Here is a 17,508-nt window from a genome sequence, read left to right on the forward strand (position 1 = left end):
TGAGACAAGGGATATCACCTATGGGACCCATTATTGAACTAGACCAAACGAACGATGATAAAAATATATTTTTAAAACCACGGCACCGTTTGAGGCAACGCAAAGACTAACCAAAAAAGTACACAGCACAATCTTGTTTCCAAGAAGCACAAAGTCTCTTCTAGAATAGAAAACAGTTCTCATGCTGTTGTTATAAATGCCAATTTGAATGTCCCTGAAGTTAAGTGCTATGAGAGTTCAGAGGAGGGAGGGCAGTGAAGGTGGGCCTGCCTGGACCTCGAAGGGTGGGATACAATTTGGAAAATGATACTGGGTTCCTCCTATACCGTCCCTCTCAGAGAGATGGATTGGCTGTGAATAGTTACTAATTGCACGCTAACATGCAGAGGGGAAGCTCACAGTGTTGAGAGATACTAGGGAATCCCCACTGTCCTGCTCAGAGACCAGCTAAGAAATGAAACTGAAGGCCTCCAGCCCAAAGTGTGCAATGTCCGCACAGCAAGCGTTGGAGGGATAAAGAAGGACAGTGAGAGGAGGAAAAGGGTCTGGGGTGGGCACTACGGCTTATCATCAGTGTGAGGTTGCTGAGGGGATCAGAGTCAGGATGCTCCCTTTCTCTCCTAAGAGCATGGCGCATCTACCACAAAGCTCTCCAGTCCTGCCCTCTATTCTGTGGACTCTCTTGACCTGGGACCTTCTTTGGGGCCTACACTAGGTAGAAAACCAAGAAAATCCCTGAGGATAGCAAGGATTATCCTGAGAAGGGAGCCTGGAAATTATGTGGTCCAATCCCATTACTTTTCAGGTGGGCATCCAAGAATCAGAGAGAGGAATTGACTTGCCTGAGGTCACATAGTCATTTCTAGCAGAGGCAAGAGTGGGACACATGTCTTCTGCTTCTAAGCTCAATTTTTCTTAGAAGCATCTGGCACATGGAAAAGGGCTTCAGGAGGAAGCTTCTGGAATAGTTCCAAACTGAAGTTGCCCTGCCCTTCCTTACCAATGCCCTACAGAGATGTAACCCCCCAAGAGTCTTTTCCACCTAGTTCAAGAGATTGCCTGTATCCCTAAAAGTAAGCAGGCCCCAAATGCCAACGATGCGAGCAGTCAAAACATTTAGAATGGAAAGAAAGTTCCAGTTCCATGAGGGCTTCCCATGCCTCCATTTGGGGAATTTGGAATAACAGAGAGTGGTTAAGCAGTAGACAGGAGGCCACAAGAAAGTTCTACACTTCAGAGTCTCAGATGCTAAAGCTTAGCTATTTCCTAGGCAATCCAATATCCTCACTTCATACTTGGGAAAACTGCAACCCAGAGTGGGGAAGCAACTTACGCAAGATCATACAGGGAGGTGGTTAAGAGCGAGGCTTACTGCACTACATCCCAACTGAATGTTCTTCAAATCTCTGGGGTGAAGGAAAACTATTCTATCTACTTGTCCATCTGTCTTCCAGCCCTATTCAATCATGGATTTCCTTTCCTTGTGTAAGGTAAGGCATCACATCATGCTTGGTCTTGGTCATAATTGGAGGCAACAGGTATATAATCTAGCCTTAACTTCTTCTGTACGGTAGTCCCCCCTTATCTGTGGGAGATATAATCCAAGACCCCCAGTGGATGCCTGACACCACGGATATTACCAAACTCTATATATCATACATACTATTTTTTCCTATACACACATACCTATGATAGAGTTTAATTCATAAATTATAAAGCATATAATTCATAAATTATAAGCATGGTAAGAGATCAATAACAATAACTAATAATAAAATAGAACAATTATAGCAATATACTGTAATAAAAGTTATGTGAAAGTGGCCTCTCTCTCTCTTTCTCTCTCTCAAGATCTCTTATTGCAGTGTACTTACCCTCCTTCTTATGATGTGAGATGATAAAACGCCTACATGATGAGATGAAGTGGAATGACACGGGCATTGTAACATAGCGTTAGACTGCTACTGATGTATCATCGGAATGAGTATCATCTGCTTCAGGTGATCCTGGATCATCAAGCCATAGTAATGTCAATGGTTGGGAATCCCAGGTGGGACGGAGCAGGATGGTGCAAGATTTCATCACACTACTCAAAATTGTATGCAATTTAAAACTTATGAATTGTTTATTTCTGGAATTTTCCATTTAATATCTTCAGACCATGCTTGACCATGAATAAATGTAACCACAGAAAGCAAAACCATGGATAAGGGGGACTACTGTACCTTAAACTCCTTGGGAACAGGAATCACCTTCTATCCTTCAGGGTGGAAGCAAAAAAGACCCACTCTAGATATTTCAGACAAAAGGAATTTAACATAGGGAGCCAGTTATACAAGTGATAGAAGGGCTGAAAAGTCAAACAAGGGTTGGTGAGGCCACCAGAGATTAACAACAGCAAGAGGTTGCCACCATCCCTAGAGCTGGAGAGACACAGGGAAAAGGTAGTGCTACCAGAGCCCAGAAACTAGGGCAGGAGTTGGAGCCAAGGTGGGGGTTACTCATCAGATGCTGGTGCCACAGAGGCAGGGGCAGGCTGATGGACTCTGGGGTCGAAAACATGTAGCCATGGCTGGAGATGCCACTGGAAGCAAAGAGAGGAAAGAAATACCCTAGTGACGAAAAATATATGCAAACAGTCCCCACCCCAAAAATATTGGACAGGCTATGCTAAAGAAAAAATAGACTTTAAGACAAAAATTGTTTATAGAGACAAAGGATATGTTATAATGATGAAAGGGTCGATCTATCCAGAAGTCATAACAAATAAACATATAGGCATCTAAACAACAGAGACCAAAAACACATGAAGCAAACATTGACAGAAATGAAGAGAGAAATACCCAATTCGACAATCATAGTCAGAGACTTAATACCCTATTTTCAAATAATGGATACAACAACTAGGCAGTAGATCAATAAGAAAATAGAAGAATATTATGAACCAACTGGACCTATCAGCTATCTATAGAATATTCATCCAACAACAGCAGAATACACATTCTTCTTAGGTGCACATGGAACATTTTCCAGGATAGACCATATGTTAGGATATAAAACAAATCTCAATAAATTTTTTAAAATTGAGATCACACAAAATATATTCTCTAACCACAATCAAAAACAGAAGGAGGGCTTCCCTGGTGGTGCAGTGGTTGAGAGTCTGCCTGCCGATGCAGGGGACACAGGTTCGTGCCCCGGTCAGGGAAGATCCCACATGCCGCGGAGCAGCTAGGCTAGGCCTGTGAGCCATGGCCACTGAGCCTGCGCGTCTGGAGCCTGTGCTCCGCAGCGGGAGAGGCCACAACAGTGAGAGGCCCGCGTAACGCAAAAAAAAAAATAAGAAAAACAAAAAACAGAAGGAAATTTGAGGAATTCACAAATATGTGGAAATTAAACAAAACACTCCTAAATAACCAATGGGTCAAAGAATAATTTACAAGGAAAGTTGGAAAATACTTTGAGATGAATGAAAATGAAAACACAGCATATAAAAACCTATGGGATGAAGCGGAGGCAGTGCTTAGAGAGAAATTTACAGCTATAAATGCCTATACTAGAAAAAAGGAGAAAGGTCTCAAGTAAAGAATCTAACCTTTTACCTTAAGAAATCAGGACAAAAGGAGAAAACTAAACCTAAATCAAGCAGAAGGAAGGAGATAACAAAGAGTAGAATGGAAACAAGTGAAATAGAGAATAGGAAAAAAATAGAGAAAATCAATAAAACCAGAAGTTGGTACATTAAAAAGATCTGCAAAATTGACAAACCTTCAACTAGAGTTACCCTGATACCAAAACCACAAAAATCACAAGAAAATAAAACTATAGACCAATATCTGCACTAAATATAGATTCAAAAATCCTCGCCAAATCCAGCAACATATAAAAAAAGATTATACACCATGACCAAGTGACTTATCCCAAGAATTTAAGGTTGGTTCAACATACAAAAATCAATCTCAGTTATACACCATATTTAGTAGAATAAGGACAAAAAATGATCTTTTCAATGGACATAGAAAAGGCATTTAACAAAATCCAACAAATTAGGAATAGAAGGGAATATGCATGATACTCAAAATGAATCAAAGATAAATGTCAGAGATAAAACTCTTAGAAGAAAGCATAAGAATAAATCTTCATGAACAGGAATTAGGCAATGGTTAAATATGACACAAAAAAGCACAAGTGACAAAAGAAAAATAATTTGACCTCAAAATTTTAAGGTCTTGTGCTTCAAAGGTCACCATCAATAAAGTGAAGGCAATCCACAGAATTGGAGAAAATATTTACAGATCATATATCTGATAAAGGACTTGTATCCAGAATATATAAAAAATCTCTTACAACTCAACAATAAAAAAAAACCAATTTAAAAATGGGCAAAGGATTTAAATAGACATTTCTCCAAAGAAAATTTATAAATGGTCAATAAGCACAAGAAAAGGTACTCATTATCATTAGTCATTAGGATAATGCAAATTAAAACCACTTAACACCCACTAGGATGGCCAGAATCAAAAGAAAAAAAAATAGACAATAACAAATTTTGTTGAGGATGTGGAAACTTCATACATTGCTGATGGGAATGTAAAATGGTGACACCATTTTAGGAAAAGTTTGACAGTTCCTCAGAATGTTAAACATGTAGTTACCATATGACCTGGCAATTTTCTCCTAGGCATGTATTCTAGAGAAAAAGAAACATATGTCCACACAAAAACTTGTATATGAATGTTCCTAGCAGCATTATTCATCATAACCAAAAAGTGGAAACAACCTAAATATCTAACTGATGATGGATAAACAAATGGAGTTTTGTTGGAATGTATGGATATCATACAATGGAACATTATTGGACCATAAAAAGGAATGAAATATTAATATATACTACAACATGGAAGAACCTTGAAAACATTATGCTAAGTGAAAGAGGCCAGACACAAAGGCCACATATAGTATAATTCTATTTATGTGAAGTGTCCAGAATAGGTAAATCTATAAAGACAGAAAGTAGATTCGTTGTTACCAGGGGCTGGGGGTGGGGTTGGAGGGGATATGGGGAGTCTTCACTAATGAAGAGGAGGGGGTTACAGGGGGGAGTGATTTAAAATGTTCTAGGGGCTTCCCTGGTGGTCCAGGGGGTAAGACTCCACACTCCCAATTCAGGGGGCCTGGGTTTGATCCCAGGTTGGGGAACTAGATCCCGCATGCCACAACTAAGAGTCCGCATGCTGCAACTAGAAGTCCACATGCCGCAACTAAAAAACATCCCGTATGCCACAAAAAAGATCCCACATGCCGCAACTAAGACCCAGCGCAGCCTAAATAAATAAATAAACATTTTTTAAAAACTAAAAAAGTAAATAAATAAAATAAAATGTTCTAAAATTGATTTTGGTGACAGCTGCACAACTCTGTGAATATAAAACACCACCCCAAAAAAACTGACTGGTACACCTTAAAAGGTTGAGTTTATTTGTGAATTATAACTCAATAAAGTTGTCATTAAAAAAGGAAAGGAAAAACAAACTTATGGTTACCAAAGGGGAAAAGTGGAGGCAGGGGGAGGGATAAATTAGGAGTTTGGGATTAACATATACATACTACTATATACAAAATAGACAATCAACAAGGACCTACTGTATAGCACAGGGAACTCAACTCAATCTTCTGTAATAACCTATCTGGGAAAAGAATCTGAAAAAGAATGGACGTATGTATATGTATAACTGAATCATCTGCTGTACACCTGAAACTAACACAACATTGTAAATCAACTATACTCCAATATAAAATAAAAACTAAATTTAAAAAAAAAGAAAACAAAATTAAAAAAAAAAAAAAGAAAGAGAAGAGGTGAGGGAAGAGAAAAGAAGGAAGGAGAAAAGAAACATCCTGGCACATCCCTCCCCTTCTACCTTCCATCATCTGTCAGTGCCGCCCATTGACCAAACCTACCCAAAACCCAGAGGGCAAAGTAGTTTGGGAAATGTAGTCCCTTGTGACACTGAGCAGGGCAAAGGAAGGATGGGGGTACATCTCTCACTTTTCTCTTGACTCCCTGGCACATGGCACTAGGCTATAAACATTTGTCGAATCACTGAATGGCCCCTGTTCCCCTGCCTTAGGCTGGGCCCCTAGTCTGCACAGGGGGCTTTTTGAATGTAAATGCCCCGATGATTCATGATCCTATGACCAGTGAGTGGGCCGTCACTCTGTCACCTTCTCATACCCCTCATACCCCTTTGGTCCCACGAGGCACCTGAGTCCAGACCCTTAGTGGAGCTGGATTGGACGGAGGAGCAGAGGTGGGAGGGGCAGGGAAGAGGGTGGTTCCTCTCACAGCTTAAAAGGGGCTTGTACGACTTCTTCCCCAGACAGAGGCCGGGCAGAACCTTCCTGTGTGGTTTCAGCTGCCGAGAGTGTCATGGACCTGGGTGAGTGAGCCTCCCCCGTGTGAGAGAAAGCAGTACCAGCGTCACCTGGACACCCAGGCTGACTCTGTGGGATGGGGATGGAGGATGGGGGTGGAAGGCCTAGGGGAGCCTCCCAGAGAAATGAGGTGGCATTGCTGGGAATCAGCGGCTGCTCCCGGAGAGTGCCACCCTGTTCTCCCAGGCACGGAGAGTGCACCTTTCAGACCTGGGGAAGGGGCTAACCATTGGTTCCAGGAAAGATAAGGGGGGTCACATCTTTCAAGAACAGTAGGGACTGCAGAAGGCGGCAGGGCTGGGGTTGGTGGAAATCTGGACAGCACCTGTTCTGTCTCAGCCTGGGGTGATGGGGGAGGCTCTCAGGGACCTGTTTCATCAGGGAAATTTCTCCTTGGAGGGCTCAGGACCCTCCACTCGCCCTCCGATTCCCACCTTTCTCCCAGGCTAAATAGGGATGAGAATGTCTGCTCTTTTAAGGTTATAACAAGGAGCAGATTAAAGGCGAGAGCATTGTGTAAATGACACTACACACAACGCAATGCAAGCTGTGCTTATTGTCTCTCTGCTGCACATCCCACGGGCAAGCTGTTGCCTCTTGCTGGTTAAATGTTGGGTGGACAACACTAAATGAGACCACAGGGAGCCTTCAGCTGGGAGAAGTCACAGCCAGGGCCTCCAGCACAGCCCCCAGCCTCACTTAATCACTTTTTCTACCCAGGAAGATGATTCATCCCTTTCAAAAGTCTAATCTCGGTCTTAACCAGAGCGAGTCCAAGGGAAGCCCCGAGGAGGTTCTGGGAGTGTTTATCCAGCTCCAGAGACCCCATTTATAAATCTGAGCTGAGGAGTCAGACCCGCCTGAGGCTACGAAGGCCGGGTTCCTGAACTGCTCGTTCTCACCGGCAGACAAAGCACCACGGCAGCCTCAAAGCCGCAAGGGGTTGGCTTTAAAAAGTGAAGGTTCCCGTTCACCCTCTGCTGTCCTCACCACCCGACCCACCACGCCACAGCCTCTTGCCTTCATGTCTCCTTTTTCCACCCACCCAGAACCCTGGGTGGACCCAGCAAACAGATCGTAAAGGGCTAAAGTGGCCATCCCACACACCGACTGAGAACCCCTGGACGCCAGGGTCTGATCCTTGCACCTCTGATTTCCAGGTGCTTTGGGGGTATGAGCAGAAAATGTTTGTGGAATGAATGAGTGAATGAATGAATGGCATCAAGAACTCTGATTTCAGTTTTTAAAAATCTCTTCCGGGCTTCCCTGGTGGCGCAGTGGTTGAGAGTCCACCTGCCGATGCAGGGGACACGGGTTCGTGCCCTGGTCCGGGAAGATCCCACATGCCGCGGAGCGGCTGGGCCCGTGAGCCATGGCCGCTGAGCCTGTGCGTCCGGAGCCTGTGCTCCGCAAGGGGAGAGGCCACAACAGTGAGAGGCCCGCGTACCGCAAAAAAAAAAAAAAAATTCTCTTCCAACTTCCCCTCCTCCCTGCAGCCTGCCGTCTAATCCCACTCCCCAGACAACCAGCCCCACTAACCACCGTCCCAGAATGCAGCCGTCATCCCCTGGAGACCCCAATCCTGCCTCTTGGTTTGACCTCTGTGAAGGAAACCAAGCAGGTCCCCGTGGTGCGCTGGTAAAGGCTAGAGAACCGGCTCCCCGGAACAGACTCTGACATGTAGTGCTTGCCAATTTCCATAGTGTAAATTCTTCCACCATAGCTGACTGCAAGCCGTCAGCCGATTTCAAGCCATGAAATGACTGAGCACAGAGTCGGAGAGAGGTGTACACCACTGGCTCGATGAGCCCTCAAGAGCAGCCCCAGCACAGCACGGGGCAGGGGGGTCTCCTCCCAGGACTAGGTTTGGGGGTGCTAGACTCACAGGTGTTAATGCAGGGAGGGAGGTCCCTTTAATGCAGGAAACCTGATGCAGGAAAAGGGATGTTCTTACTGCTTCACTCAATTCAAGAAAGCCCCAACGGCTGGCCAAGCCCTAAATACTGGTAGGAGGGGACACCACTGAGACATTTTGCTCAGATCAGACTCCAGGCCGTTGGTAGGATGGGTGGGCCACAAAGGATCTGTTTCTCTCTCTTTGTCAGCCCAGCAGGGAGCCCAAGGTGGGTGAGGGGCAAAGTTTCTGTTACACAAAATGAAAACGCCGAACCCGGGCTGAGTTGGCCTTTTTCATGATTTGAATGAGCAGCCCCAAGACACCTTCCCCATCTTCAAAAAATGGGGCCTAAGACTTCGGTTAGAATTTTCCAAAGCAGAGAAGAGAAAAATGAGCTGTTAAGATACTCATCTCTCACAGCTCAGCCAGAGATGGTGGCAGATGGGGATGCTAAAGAGATTCAGGGCCAATCCCTCCTGGCCTTTGGGGAGCCTGGCTGGGGAGGAGGGGAACCCTGCAGCCTGGGGGAGCTGTTGGGAAATCTCTCCTCTTTGCTTGGTACTTTCAGTCAACTGTCATTGATGGAGGAATTCAGGCAGGACCAGTCTGGTGGGGGAGAGACACATATGTCAATAAGCCACCGCAAGAGAGGGAGAGAGAGTGCTGATGGGCTAAGAGCAGGGCGATTGTGAAATCTAAAGAAATGAACAATGAATGTGAGTCAGGGGAGCATTTAAGTTGGGTTTTGAAGGACGTGTACGAGTTATCAAACCAGAAAACAAGGAGCAAGGGGCCCAGGATGTGGCAGGGATAGCAAACTCAATGGCTCAATTGTAAATGAGGGAATGGGAGTAGATGTAGTAAGTGGAGGGCAGTGAAGTGATTCAGAGGGTACAAGCCCCACCTAAAGGTATCCAAATCCAATTTTTTGTGAACTCCATGTAGCCAAACAGAATATCCTGGAGGCTCAGCCTGCAGGCTCCCAGCTGGTCAGCTCTGACAAAAGCTAATAGAGACAAGAAAGAAGCAAGTTGAGGAGGGTGTAAAGGACCTGGCCGTGCCAAGGAGGAAGGGAGAAAGGGAGGCAGGAGGGACAGGCAAGGGCCAATCGTTAAGATTCCGTGTGGCACTGCTAAAAATTTGGGCTTTTTGATGAAAGCAATGGGGAGCCAATGAAGATTTTTCTTTTTCAATTATGTGAGTTAAATAACGTGATCTGTGTTTCAGAGGAGCTCCGTGGCAGCAAAGCCTTATGTTGGGTTAGAAGCGGGGGCAGATCTGAGATGTTAGGAAATGGAAGCAGCAGAACTGGGTGACCAATCCTCACTCTCCTCCAATGGGATGGAGGAGAGTGATGATTCCCGTTATGCTCCACAGAGGTCCGTCTACACAGCAGCCTCAACAGAAATGAAGTAATGAGAGCTCATTAAAAAAATCTCAGATCCATCTCTCAGCAGCTGTGTGACCCCAGACAGGAGACCTAACCTCTCTGAGCCTCTATTTTCTGGAATATGGAATGAGCCTCACAAGGGGTAACTCACAGGATGTTAGGAGGGAGAGGAACATAAAGCCCGAGAGGCAGCATTGAAGAGCATTTAGGAGAGTGGCTTCTGAAATTAGATGGATTCAAAGCCCAGCTCCACTACCAGATGGTTGTGTGACTCTGGGAAAGTTACTCATCTCTAGTTTCTCTCACTGGGAGCTAAGGTTGGAGTTCTAGGGAATTTCCTTTTCGTTGTGATCATTACTAGAAACTCAAGAACTCAGAAAATACCCAACACATAAGTCAACCACTCCTCAGCCCTTGAGATTCCCAACTTCTCTGGTCCCACCCAAGCTGTTGCCCAAAGCGAGTTACTTTACGACTTTGTAACAGACAGAAGTAAATTGAGTCAAGGCTGTTGACCAGGCGGCCTCTGCCACACACCTGAGTTCCCCTAAGTTCCTGTTTGGTCACCTTTCTTGAAAACGACCTATTCTGGTCCTAGAAGATCCCTGCTCGACGACCCTCTCCAACACACCCGGAAGGAGACCTCACATACACACACCCTCCAGCCCTCCCTCCCTTACCCCTCCCCCAGCCAGTGGCAAAAGGACTGAGACGGGGCCAGGAAAGGGGGTTGATGGAGTGAACTAGAAACACAACTCATGCTCCTCGTATTTCACCGTTGTGACATCAAAACCTTGAGGTTTCTCGGTTCTCACTGACAGTCAGAGCAGGCTTTCTCTAGAGTAACCGAAAGACGTGTATGTGTTTAAAGAAACCTCGAGCGCTTCACATCAAGATGAGTCAATGGAGGATGGGCAGCTCATTGGACCATGAAGAGAGTGTGCTTAAGGGTAGAGATGTGCACTCAAACTCAAGCTCAGGGGCTCACGGGTCAATTTGGCAAGGAAGGGGAATGAGAGAGGGGAGCCATGATGTTGTACAGAGATCCATTCCCACCCAGGACTGCAAATACTCAGGTGCAAGCTGGGGACAACGGGACAGTGGATGTCTGTCCCCAGAAACAGAAGACACAACTAGAAAGGCAGGTCCAAGTAAACAGTGGAAAGCTTGACTGCCACGCTCAGCATCAGGGCGTCATCCTTAGGGCTGCGTAGAGAGGTCCTTGGGGCTGGGTAGGGAGGTCCTAATTTAGGAAGAGGGCAGAGTGGGGGTCGGCATCAGAGCTATGCTTTAGGAAGACGCAGCTAGCAGTAGCGTTCAGTATAACTTGGGAGAAATGCCTGTTTATTTCTGTGGCTCGATGCCCTTCTTCCTTCCCCTAAGACTCCCCCAAGCCCAGAATCCCTGCCCTAGGCACGCTCCCTGGAGCACAATGCCAATTTGGGTGTCATGCCACAAAATTTCCAGCAGGTGGCGCTGTGGCCAAGCACACAGACTCGCTGGGCCTGTGATGTTGCCTCTAGGAGGAAGCAGAATCCCTTGTTCGCTGGAGGGAGGCCCCCAGCCTCCAGAAGGTGCTAGAAGCAGGATCCCAAGGATCTGCTTGGGATCCCAAGGGTCTGCTAGAAGCAGGGTCCCAAGATCAGGAGGATCTACTGACCCTCCTGAGACTGGAGGTGCGGTGGACCCACAAGTCCTGCCTTGTAGTCATTCCCGGCATCACAGTTACTGACTCTTCTTTCCTGTGGTCCGGTCCAGTTAGGGGAAGGGAGGCTACAAAGGTGAAGAGGGCACAGCTCCCAGACTGTTAAGTGAGATACGACTTCTATACAAATCACCCTATGAACTGTCCCCCCCGCTCAGCCTTTGGAGAAAATAAGTTCCAGTTCCAGCCCTCAGCTCAACCACAAAGCAGGACTGAGCAGCCAGGGCCCACATCAGGCCTCGTGAGAAGCTGGGGCCTCAGCCTGCCGTTCAGCCTTGAGGGGTGGTCTGGGCCAAGATGGACTTTCCAGTTCCAGAAGAGGCCCTGAAGGGCCAAGAAGACGGGAGGGGCTGCCCTGCATTCCGATCCCGCTCCTTTCTGGGACCCCTCATGGAGGGGAGGAGGGGAGGGCAGTGAGGCTGGGCAGCTGGCCAGGTGCTCCAAGGCACAATCTGGTTCTCATGTTCTCAAACATGGTGTCTGGAGAATGTGATGAAAGTCCCCTGGCTTTGTGGCTTTTTGTCATAACAAAGGGCCATCCCTGCCAAGCAATAACTTTCTCACCTTGTCTCCTGCAGGGAAGCCAATGAAGAGCGTGCTGGTGGTGGCCCTGCTCGTCATCTTCCAGGTAGGCGTCCCACCAAGAAAATCTCCGTTCCCTCTCGCATACGCCCCTCCCCAAGCCTGGTCCTTCCGAAGCCCAAGCCCTGGGTTCTGGTGGAGATGCTGGGCATTTGCCAGAAAGAAATAGACCCAGACACAAATCTGTCATTCGTTAAGCTGATAGCCACCCCTCCTCTCCATCTGCTGAGTGACCCTAGAAAGCCACGGGTGTTCTCCGACATTCCTTTACTCCATTTCCATTAAAACATGGGAGAAAGCAAGTTACCCCGCCTTCCCCACCCCACTTCCAATATCCCCATCCGGGAGGCAGAAAGGTGGACTCCTGAGTGCTTGGAGAGAGTTCTTTGCTTTGCAAAAAGGTTCCTGGGTTTTGCACGTATGTGTCCACACCCACACATGTAAATCTTCATATGTGGGCTGAGAAAAGAACCCGTGGCCTGGTGGCTGGTAACTATCCTATCGCCCCAAACCTGTCTCCCTCCTCCACCCTCCAGCCAAAGGCTCCCCTCGAAGCCCCAGTTCCCTTCTGTGAAATAGAGACTGGCCTGAGCCTCACTATGGGGGAGGATGGAAGCACATCCTTTAGAGGGGCCCAGAGCGCTGTAGGCGCAAAGATCCCCAGTTTACAGGTTTCGGCGTCTCAACCCCAGCTGTGGAGACAGAAAATCTGCCCCAATCAAGTACCAGAGTTAGAAGAAACTAACTCATGAAGTCGACTCTCCCCCGTTTGCTGGGGTTGGGAGCTCTCTTGGAGGGGGAGGGGGGGCTGAGGTAGGAGCTGGAGAGGCAGCACTTCAGAATTTGGCTCTTGCCCAGGTCTGGAGGCCAAAGGGGCAGCTTTCCAGGAGCTCCGGCCAGAGGCAGGCCCCAAGTTGGGCACTGTTCCCGAAACCCCATCCCAGAGGCCCCCTGGAGCTTGGGCTGTAGCCCACAGCTTGGCACCCTTCCCCAGCACCACTCCCTCCCCTCTCTCTCCCCTGTTTCCAGGACTCTGGAGGGGCTGGAAGGTTGGGGAGGGGATAAGGGACAGCTGGGCTCATCCTTCTCTTTACTTGAGGGGATGGGTTCGGCTCAGATGGGGCAGGATGTGGTGGGGCTTGGGGCTGCAGAGACACGTCAAGCCTGGTGGCCCCTGGTACACGGGGCGGATACTAAGCAGCGAAAGAGAAGGCAGAACGGGGTGGTGGGAAACACAGGTCACAGAGGCTGGGTATACTGCCCTCCAAGGCCCAGAGCCCCCTTATGTCCAGGAACCCTGGACCTGAAGCCTTGGACATTATCCTGGGCGGCCAAGGGCAGCCAACCCCTTCCAGGCCTCCCAGGCTGCAGTCATGCCCGGAAAAGAGAAAAGTGGTTGCCGCTGACTTTTCTTCTCGAGATAGCAATGCCCAAAAAAGCTCCTGGGCGTGATTTGGTCCTTGCCCTGTTGCCAAGCAGAATAGCGATGAATCCAGCATTTGGAAGTGAGAAAGAGACAGGATACAGGGAAGTCAGGAGACTGGGTTCCCCTGCTGGCTGAGCAACCTTGAACAAGCCACATTGCTTCTCCAAGAGCCCCCCTTTCCTCATCTCTACACTCCCTCCAGTTCCCCAATTGCACGAAAATCCATCATGTCGAGCTGCCCAGGGCCCCATTCCCAGAGGAGGGACCAGGAGCTTCCTGAGGCAGTCTTCCAGCCCAGCTCCCAGCCCCGCACAGCTTAGCCAGCCCGAGTGCCCTCCTTCATTGATAAAATCACAGCAGACTGCCTGAACCTTCACCCTGCCCCGCAGATAGGCTAAAAAAAGCCCTGAGCAGCTGAGCCCTGCTGACTGGGATCTGCCAGAAGATACAGCCAGGAAGAAAGAGGAGAGAGGCGCGGGGAGAGGGTTCGAGGATGGAGGGAGGGTGGAGACAGGGCCGTGCTTCCTTCCTGGGCCCGAGAGGACTCAGTCACAGCTGAGGCTGTGGCCCCGCCCTCCACTTGGGCCTGCATCACCTGAGCTTCTGCCTCAGGCCGGGTGCTGTGCCCCGGGCTGCAGGGATCCATCAGCCTTCACATCACTGACCACCCCTGATCACGGCAGCTTGCCCCAAACCAGGGCTTTCTGGCCTCTTAATAGAGCTTTGCCTTCCTCTCTTCTCACTCCGGGCCCTCCTCAACCTTAGCCCAAGTGGATTTTCCCTCAAAAACTGGGGTATTTTTGTAGGCCCCCTCCCCTGGAAAGATCTTTCTACCAGGTTCCAAAGGAGGCTCAAAAAGAAAGGCACACGATCCCACTTTCCTGGAGTGTCCAATGGGCAAAATAAAACCTCCATGGAGACGAAATGATGCGAGAATCGAGTCAGGACCCTCACAACCACCATGTGGAGGAGATAGTATTCATCTCCATTTCACAGATGAGAAAACTGAGTCTTAGGGAGAATGAAGTGTATTTAACAAGCCCAAGGCTCGTTTGGCCCCAAAGCCCAGACTATTTCTAGTCCACCGTTAACACCCGTTAAGGTCAAGTCTCTCCGAAGTGTTGGCAAAATCAGACGCTTGCTCCTTAGTAGAAAAGCAGAATCCCAGGCGCCACCCCCGCCCACTAAATCATCTGGACAAGATCCCCGAGTTCACGTGCATGTTAACATATGAGAAGCACTGATGTCAAATGAAAGAAACACCTGCAAAGTTTAGAAAAACAGATGCCTGGGCCCCAGCCCCTGAGATTCTGGTTCAGTGGGTCTCACGTGGGGCCCGAGAATTTGCAGGTGATGCTAACTGCACCTTGAAACCACTGCTCTGGCCAATCCCACAGCAGTGAGATTGAGACCCACTCAGCTAAGCTGGAGCGTGTTCCTTCCCCACAGGTGTGCCTGTGCCAGGATGAGGTCACGGACGATTACGTCGGAGACAACACCACAGTGGACTACACGCTGTACGAGTCCGTGTGCTTCAAGAAGGACGTGCGGAACTTCAAAGCCTGGTTCCTCCCGGTCATGTACTCCATCATTTGCTTCATGGGCCTGCTGGGCAACGGGCTGGTCATGCTGACCTACATCTATTTCAAGAGGCTCAAGACCATGACCGATACCTACCTGCTCAACCTGGCCGTGGCGGACATCCTCTTCCTCCTGACCCTTCCCTTCTGGGCGTACAGCGCGGCCAAGTCCTGGGTCTTCGGGGTCCACGTTTGCAAGCTCATCTTTGGCATCTACAAGATTAGCTTCTTCAGCGGCATGCTCCTGCTTCTCTGCATCAGCATCGACCGCTACGTCGCCATCGTCCAGGCCGTCTCGGCCCACCGCCACCGTGCCCGCGTCCTTCTCATCAGCAAGCTCTCCTGCGTGGGCATCTGGCTGTTGGCCGTGGTGCTCTCCAGCCCAGAGCTGCTGTACAGCGGCATTCAGAGGAGCAGCACGGAGCAAGCACTGCGGTGCTCCCTCATCACCGAGCGCGTGGAGGCCCTGATCACCATCCGGGTGGCCCAGATGGTGGTAGGCTTTCTGATCCCCCTGGTGGCCATGAGCTTCTGCTACCTCCTCATCATCCGCACCCTGCTCCAGGCGCGCAACTTCGAGCGCAACAAGGCCATCAAGGTGATCATTGCCGTGGTCGTGGTCTTCGTAGCCTTCCAGCTGCCCTACAACGGGGTGGTCCTGGCCCAGACGGTGGCCAACTTCAACATCACCGGCGGCACCAGCTGCGAGCTCAGCAAGCAGCTCAACATCGCCTACGACGTCACCTACAGCCTCGCCTGCATCCGCTGCTGCGTCAACCCTTTCTTGTACGCCTTCATCGGCGTCAAGTTCCGCAGCGACCTCTTCAAGCTCTTCAAGGACCTAGGCTGCCTCAGCCAGGAGCGGCTCCGGCAGTGGTCCGCCTGCCGGCACGCCCGGCAGTCCTCCATGAGCGTGGAGGCTGAGACCACCACCACCTTCTCCCCATAGGAGGCTCCTCTGCCGGGACTAGAGGGACCTCTCCCGGGGCCCCTCAGACTGGGGGCAGATGACCCAACAGCTGCTGAGGGAAAGGCCATTCTGGTCATCAAGTTTTATCTCGTGGTGAAAACCCAAGCCACAGAAGACAGATGGAACCCAACCCTAGCTAGCTACCTCAGCAAAGGCTGCAAAGAGACGTGGTTGATAAGCTATACCAGAGCCTGCAACACTCCAAAACCAAGGCCGTCGTCCCCCAAACCCCAGACGAGAGGTGACAGTCAAGAAGCGGTTCACACCTCCTGGAGTGAAAGGGCAGAGGCATTGGCGAGATCTAGGGTGGTGGAAGGGGCCTGGCCATTGTTCCCATCAATCTTCTAGAAAGAAGTCCTCCCTGAGACTCAGGGTGAGGGCTTCCAGAAAGCAAGGCTTTGTCCCCAAGACCAGAGTCAGTGGGGCAACTTCTCACCTGTGCAGGGGAAGGGGGATTCCAGTGGGTCAAACTAACGCTCTGAATCCCTCCCTCCATCTCTCTTTTCTCCTGTCATCTGAGCCAGCAAGAAACGGCAGCCTCCATGGCCCCTCACCAGCCACCTTTCCTCAGGCTCTCCACGCTGAAGGGGTGTGGTGTTTCCCACAGGCCAGGCCTGGCCACAGCCATTTTCCCAGCCAGGGCGCTGGGGCAGGGATGACGCTGGCTGGCCCTTCTCAGGTCTCAGCTCTGCTAGGGAGCGGGGAGAAGGCATGGAGAAAATTTAGGGGCCAGGGGTGGGGACGACGCTGGCTGCCGCCAGCCAATGAGCTCCTTCTTTGTTCTTTGCCACGGGGACAGAAATCTCTCATCCTGTTCTGCTTTCAATTCATGAAGAGAGCACATTTTACTCATACACAAATAAAAGTTTTCCCTTGAGGAAACAATAGCTTGAAAAGAAAGGGAAAAAAAATTCTTGCTAAATGGCAAACGAGTGTGTTCTTGTTTTGCAAACCCCACGCCCCACCTGACCACCCCCATCCCTTTCCTCCCCCAGGCTTCATTGTTCAGAGATGCTCAGAGCCACAAGGTCTGCTGAGCTATGCTCTGAGCCCTTCCAATGACACAGGCCCACGAGGCTGAACAAGGCAGGAGGGGCAGAAGGGCAGGGTGTCCAGCTCGCAAACACCCTTCTGGAGCTCACGGGACGGGACCCAAGCCTGTGAGGTCAGCAGTGACCCAGAGACACGGTCTGAGCTGAGCTTTAGAAAGAACCAAGTTGTCTCTTGAACCTCTACGGCTGGGAACTCTCCCTGACCCTTAGCGGCATTTACACACTGTCCTGTTCATCTGTCCCAACTCAGCCTGGAACTGGAGCCCCTGACCCTTGGTCAGTCCCCCTGGGCTCCCAAAACTGGTGTTTAGAGGGAGGGCCTCTCCCTGACACCCATCTACCACGGCATCCTGGATCCAGGGGGGCTTGGGATGGGACCTGTATGATAGGCACCCTTTGTTGGATACTTAAGAACCAGGTCGGCCCTTGACTTTCCCTGGCCACTACTGCAGCGATGGCCTTCTGTGGTGT

At 49.5% G+C, this 17,508-nt stretch overlaps 1 protein-coding gene across 1 annotated transcript; it reads left to right on the forward strand.

Moving 5' to 3' along the window:
- Positions 1–6,384: 6,384 nt before the first annotated feature.
- On the forward strand, positions 6,385–16,907 carry CCR7 (C-C motif chemokine receptor 7). Its single transcript, XM_004282772.2, has 3 exons — positions 6,385–6,440; positions 12,006–12,055; positions 14,885–16,907. Exons 1-3 carry the CDS (start codon positions 6,431–6,433, stop codon positions 15,962–15,964), a joined length of 1,140 nt encoding a protein of 379 aa, XP_004282820.1. The 5' UTR covers positions 6,385–6,430; the 3' UTR covers positions 15,965–16,907.
- The last annotated feature ends 601 nt before the right edge of the window (positions 16,908–17,508 follow it).

This window comes from Orcinus orca, chromosome 19 (assembly GCF_937001465.1).
Source record: "Orcinus orca chromosome 19, mOrcOrc1.1, whole genome shotgun sequence".
NCBI classification, from domain to species: Eukaryota; Metazoa; Chordata; class Mammalia; order Artiodactyla; family Delphinidae; genus Orcinus; species Orcinus orca.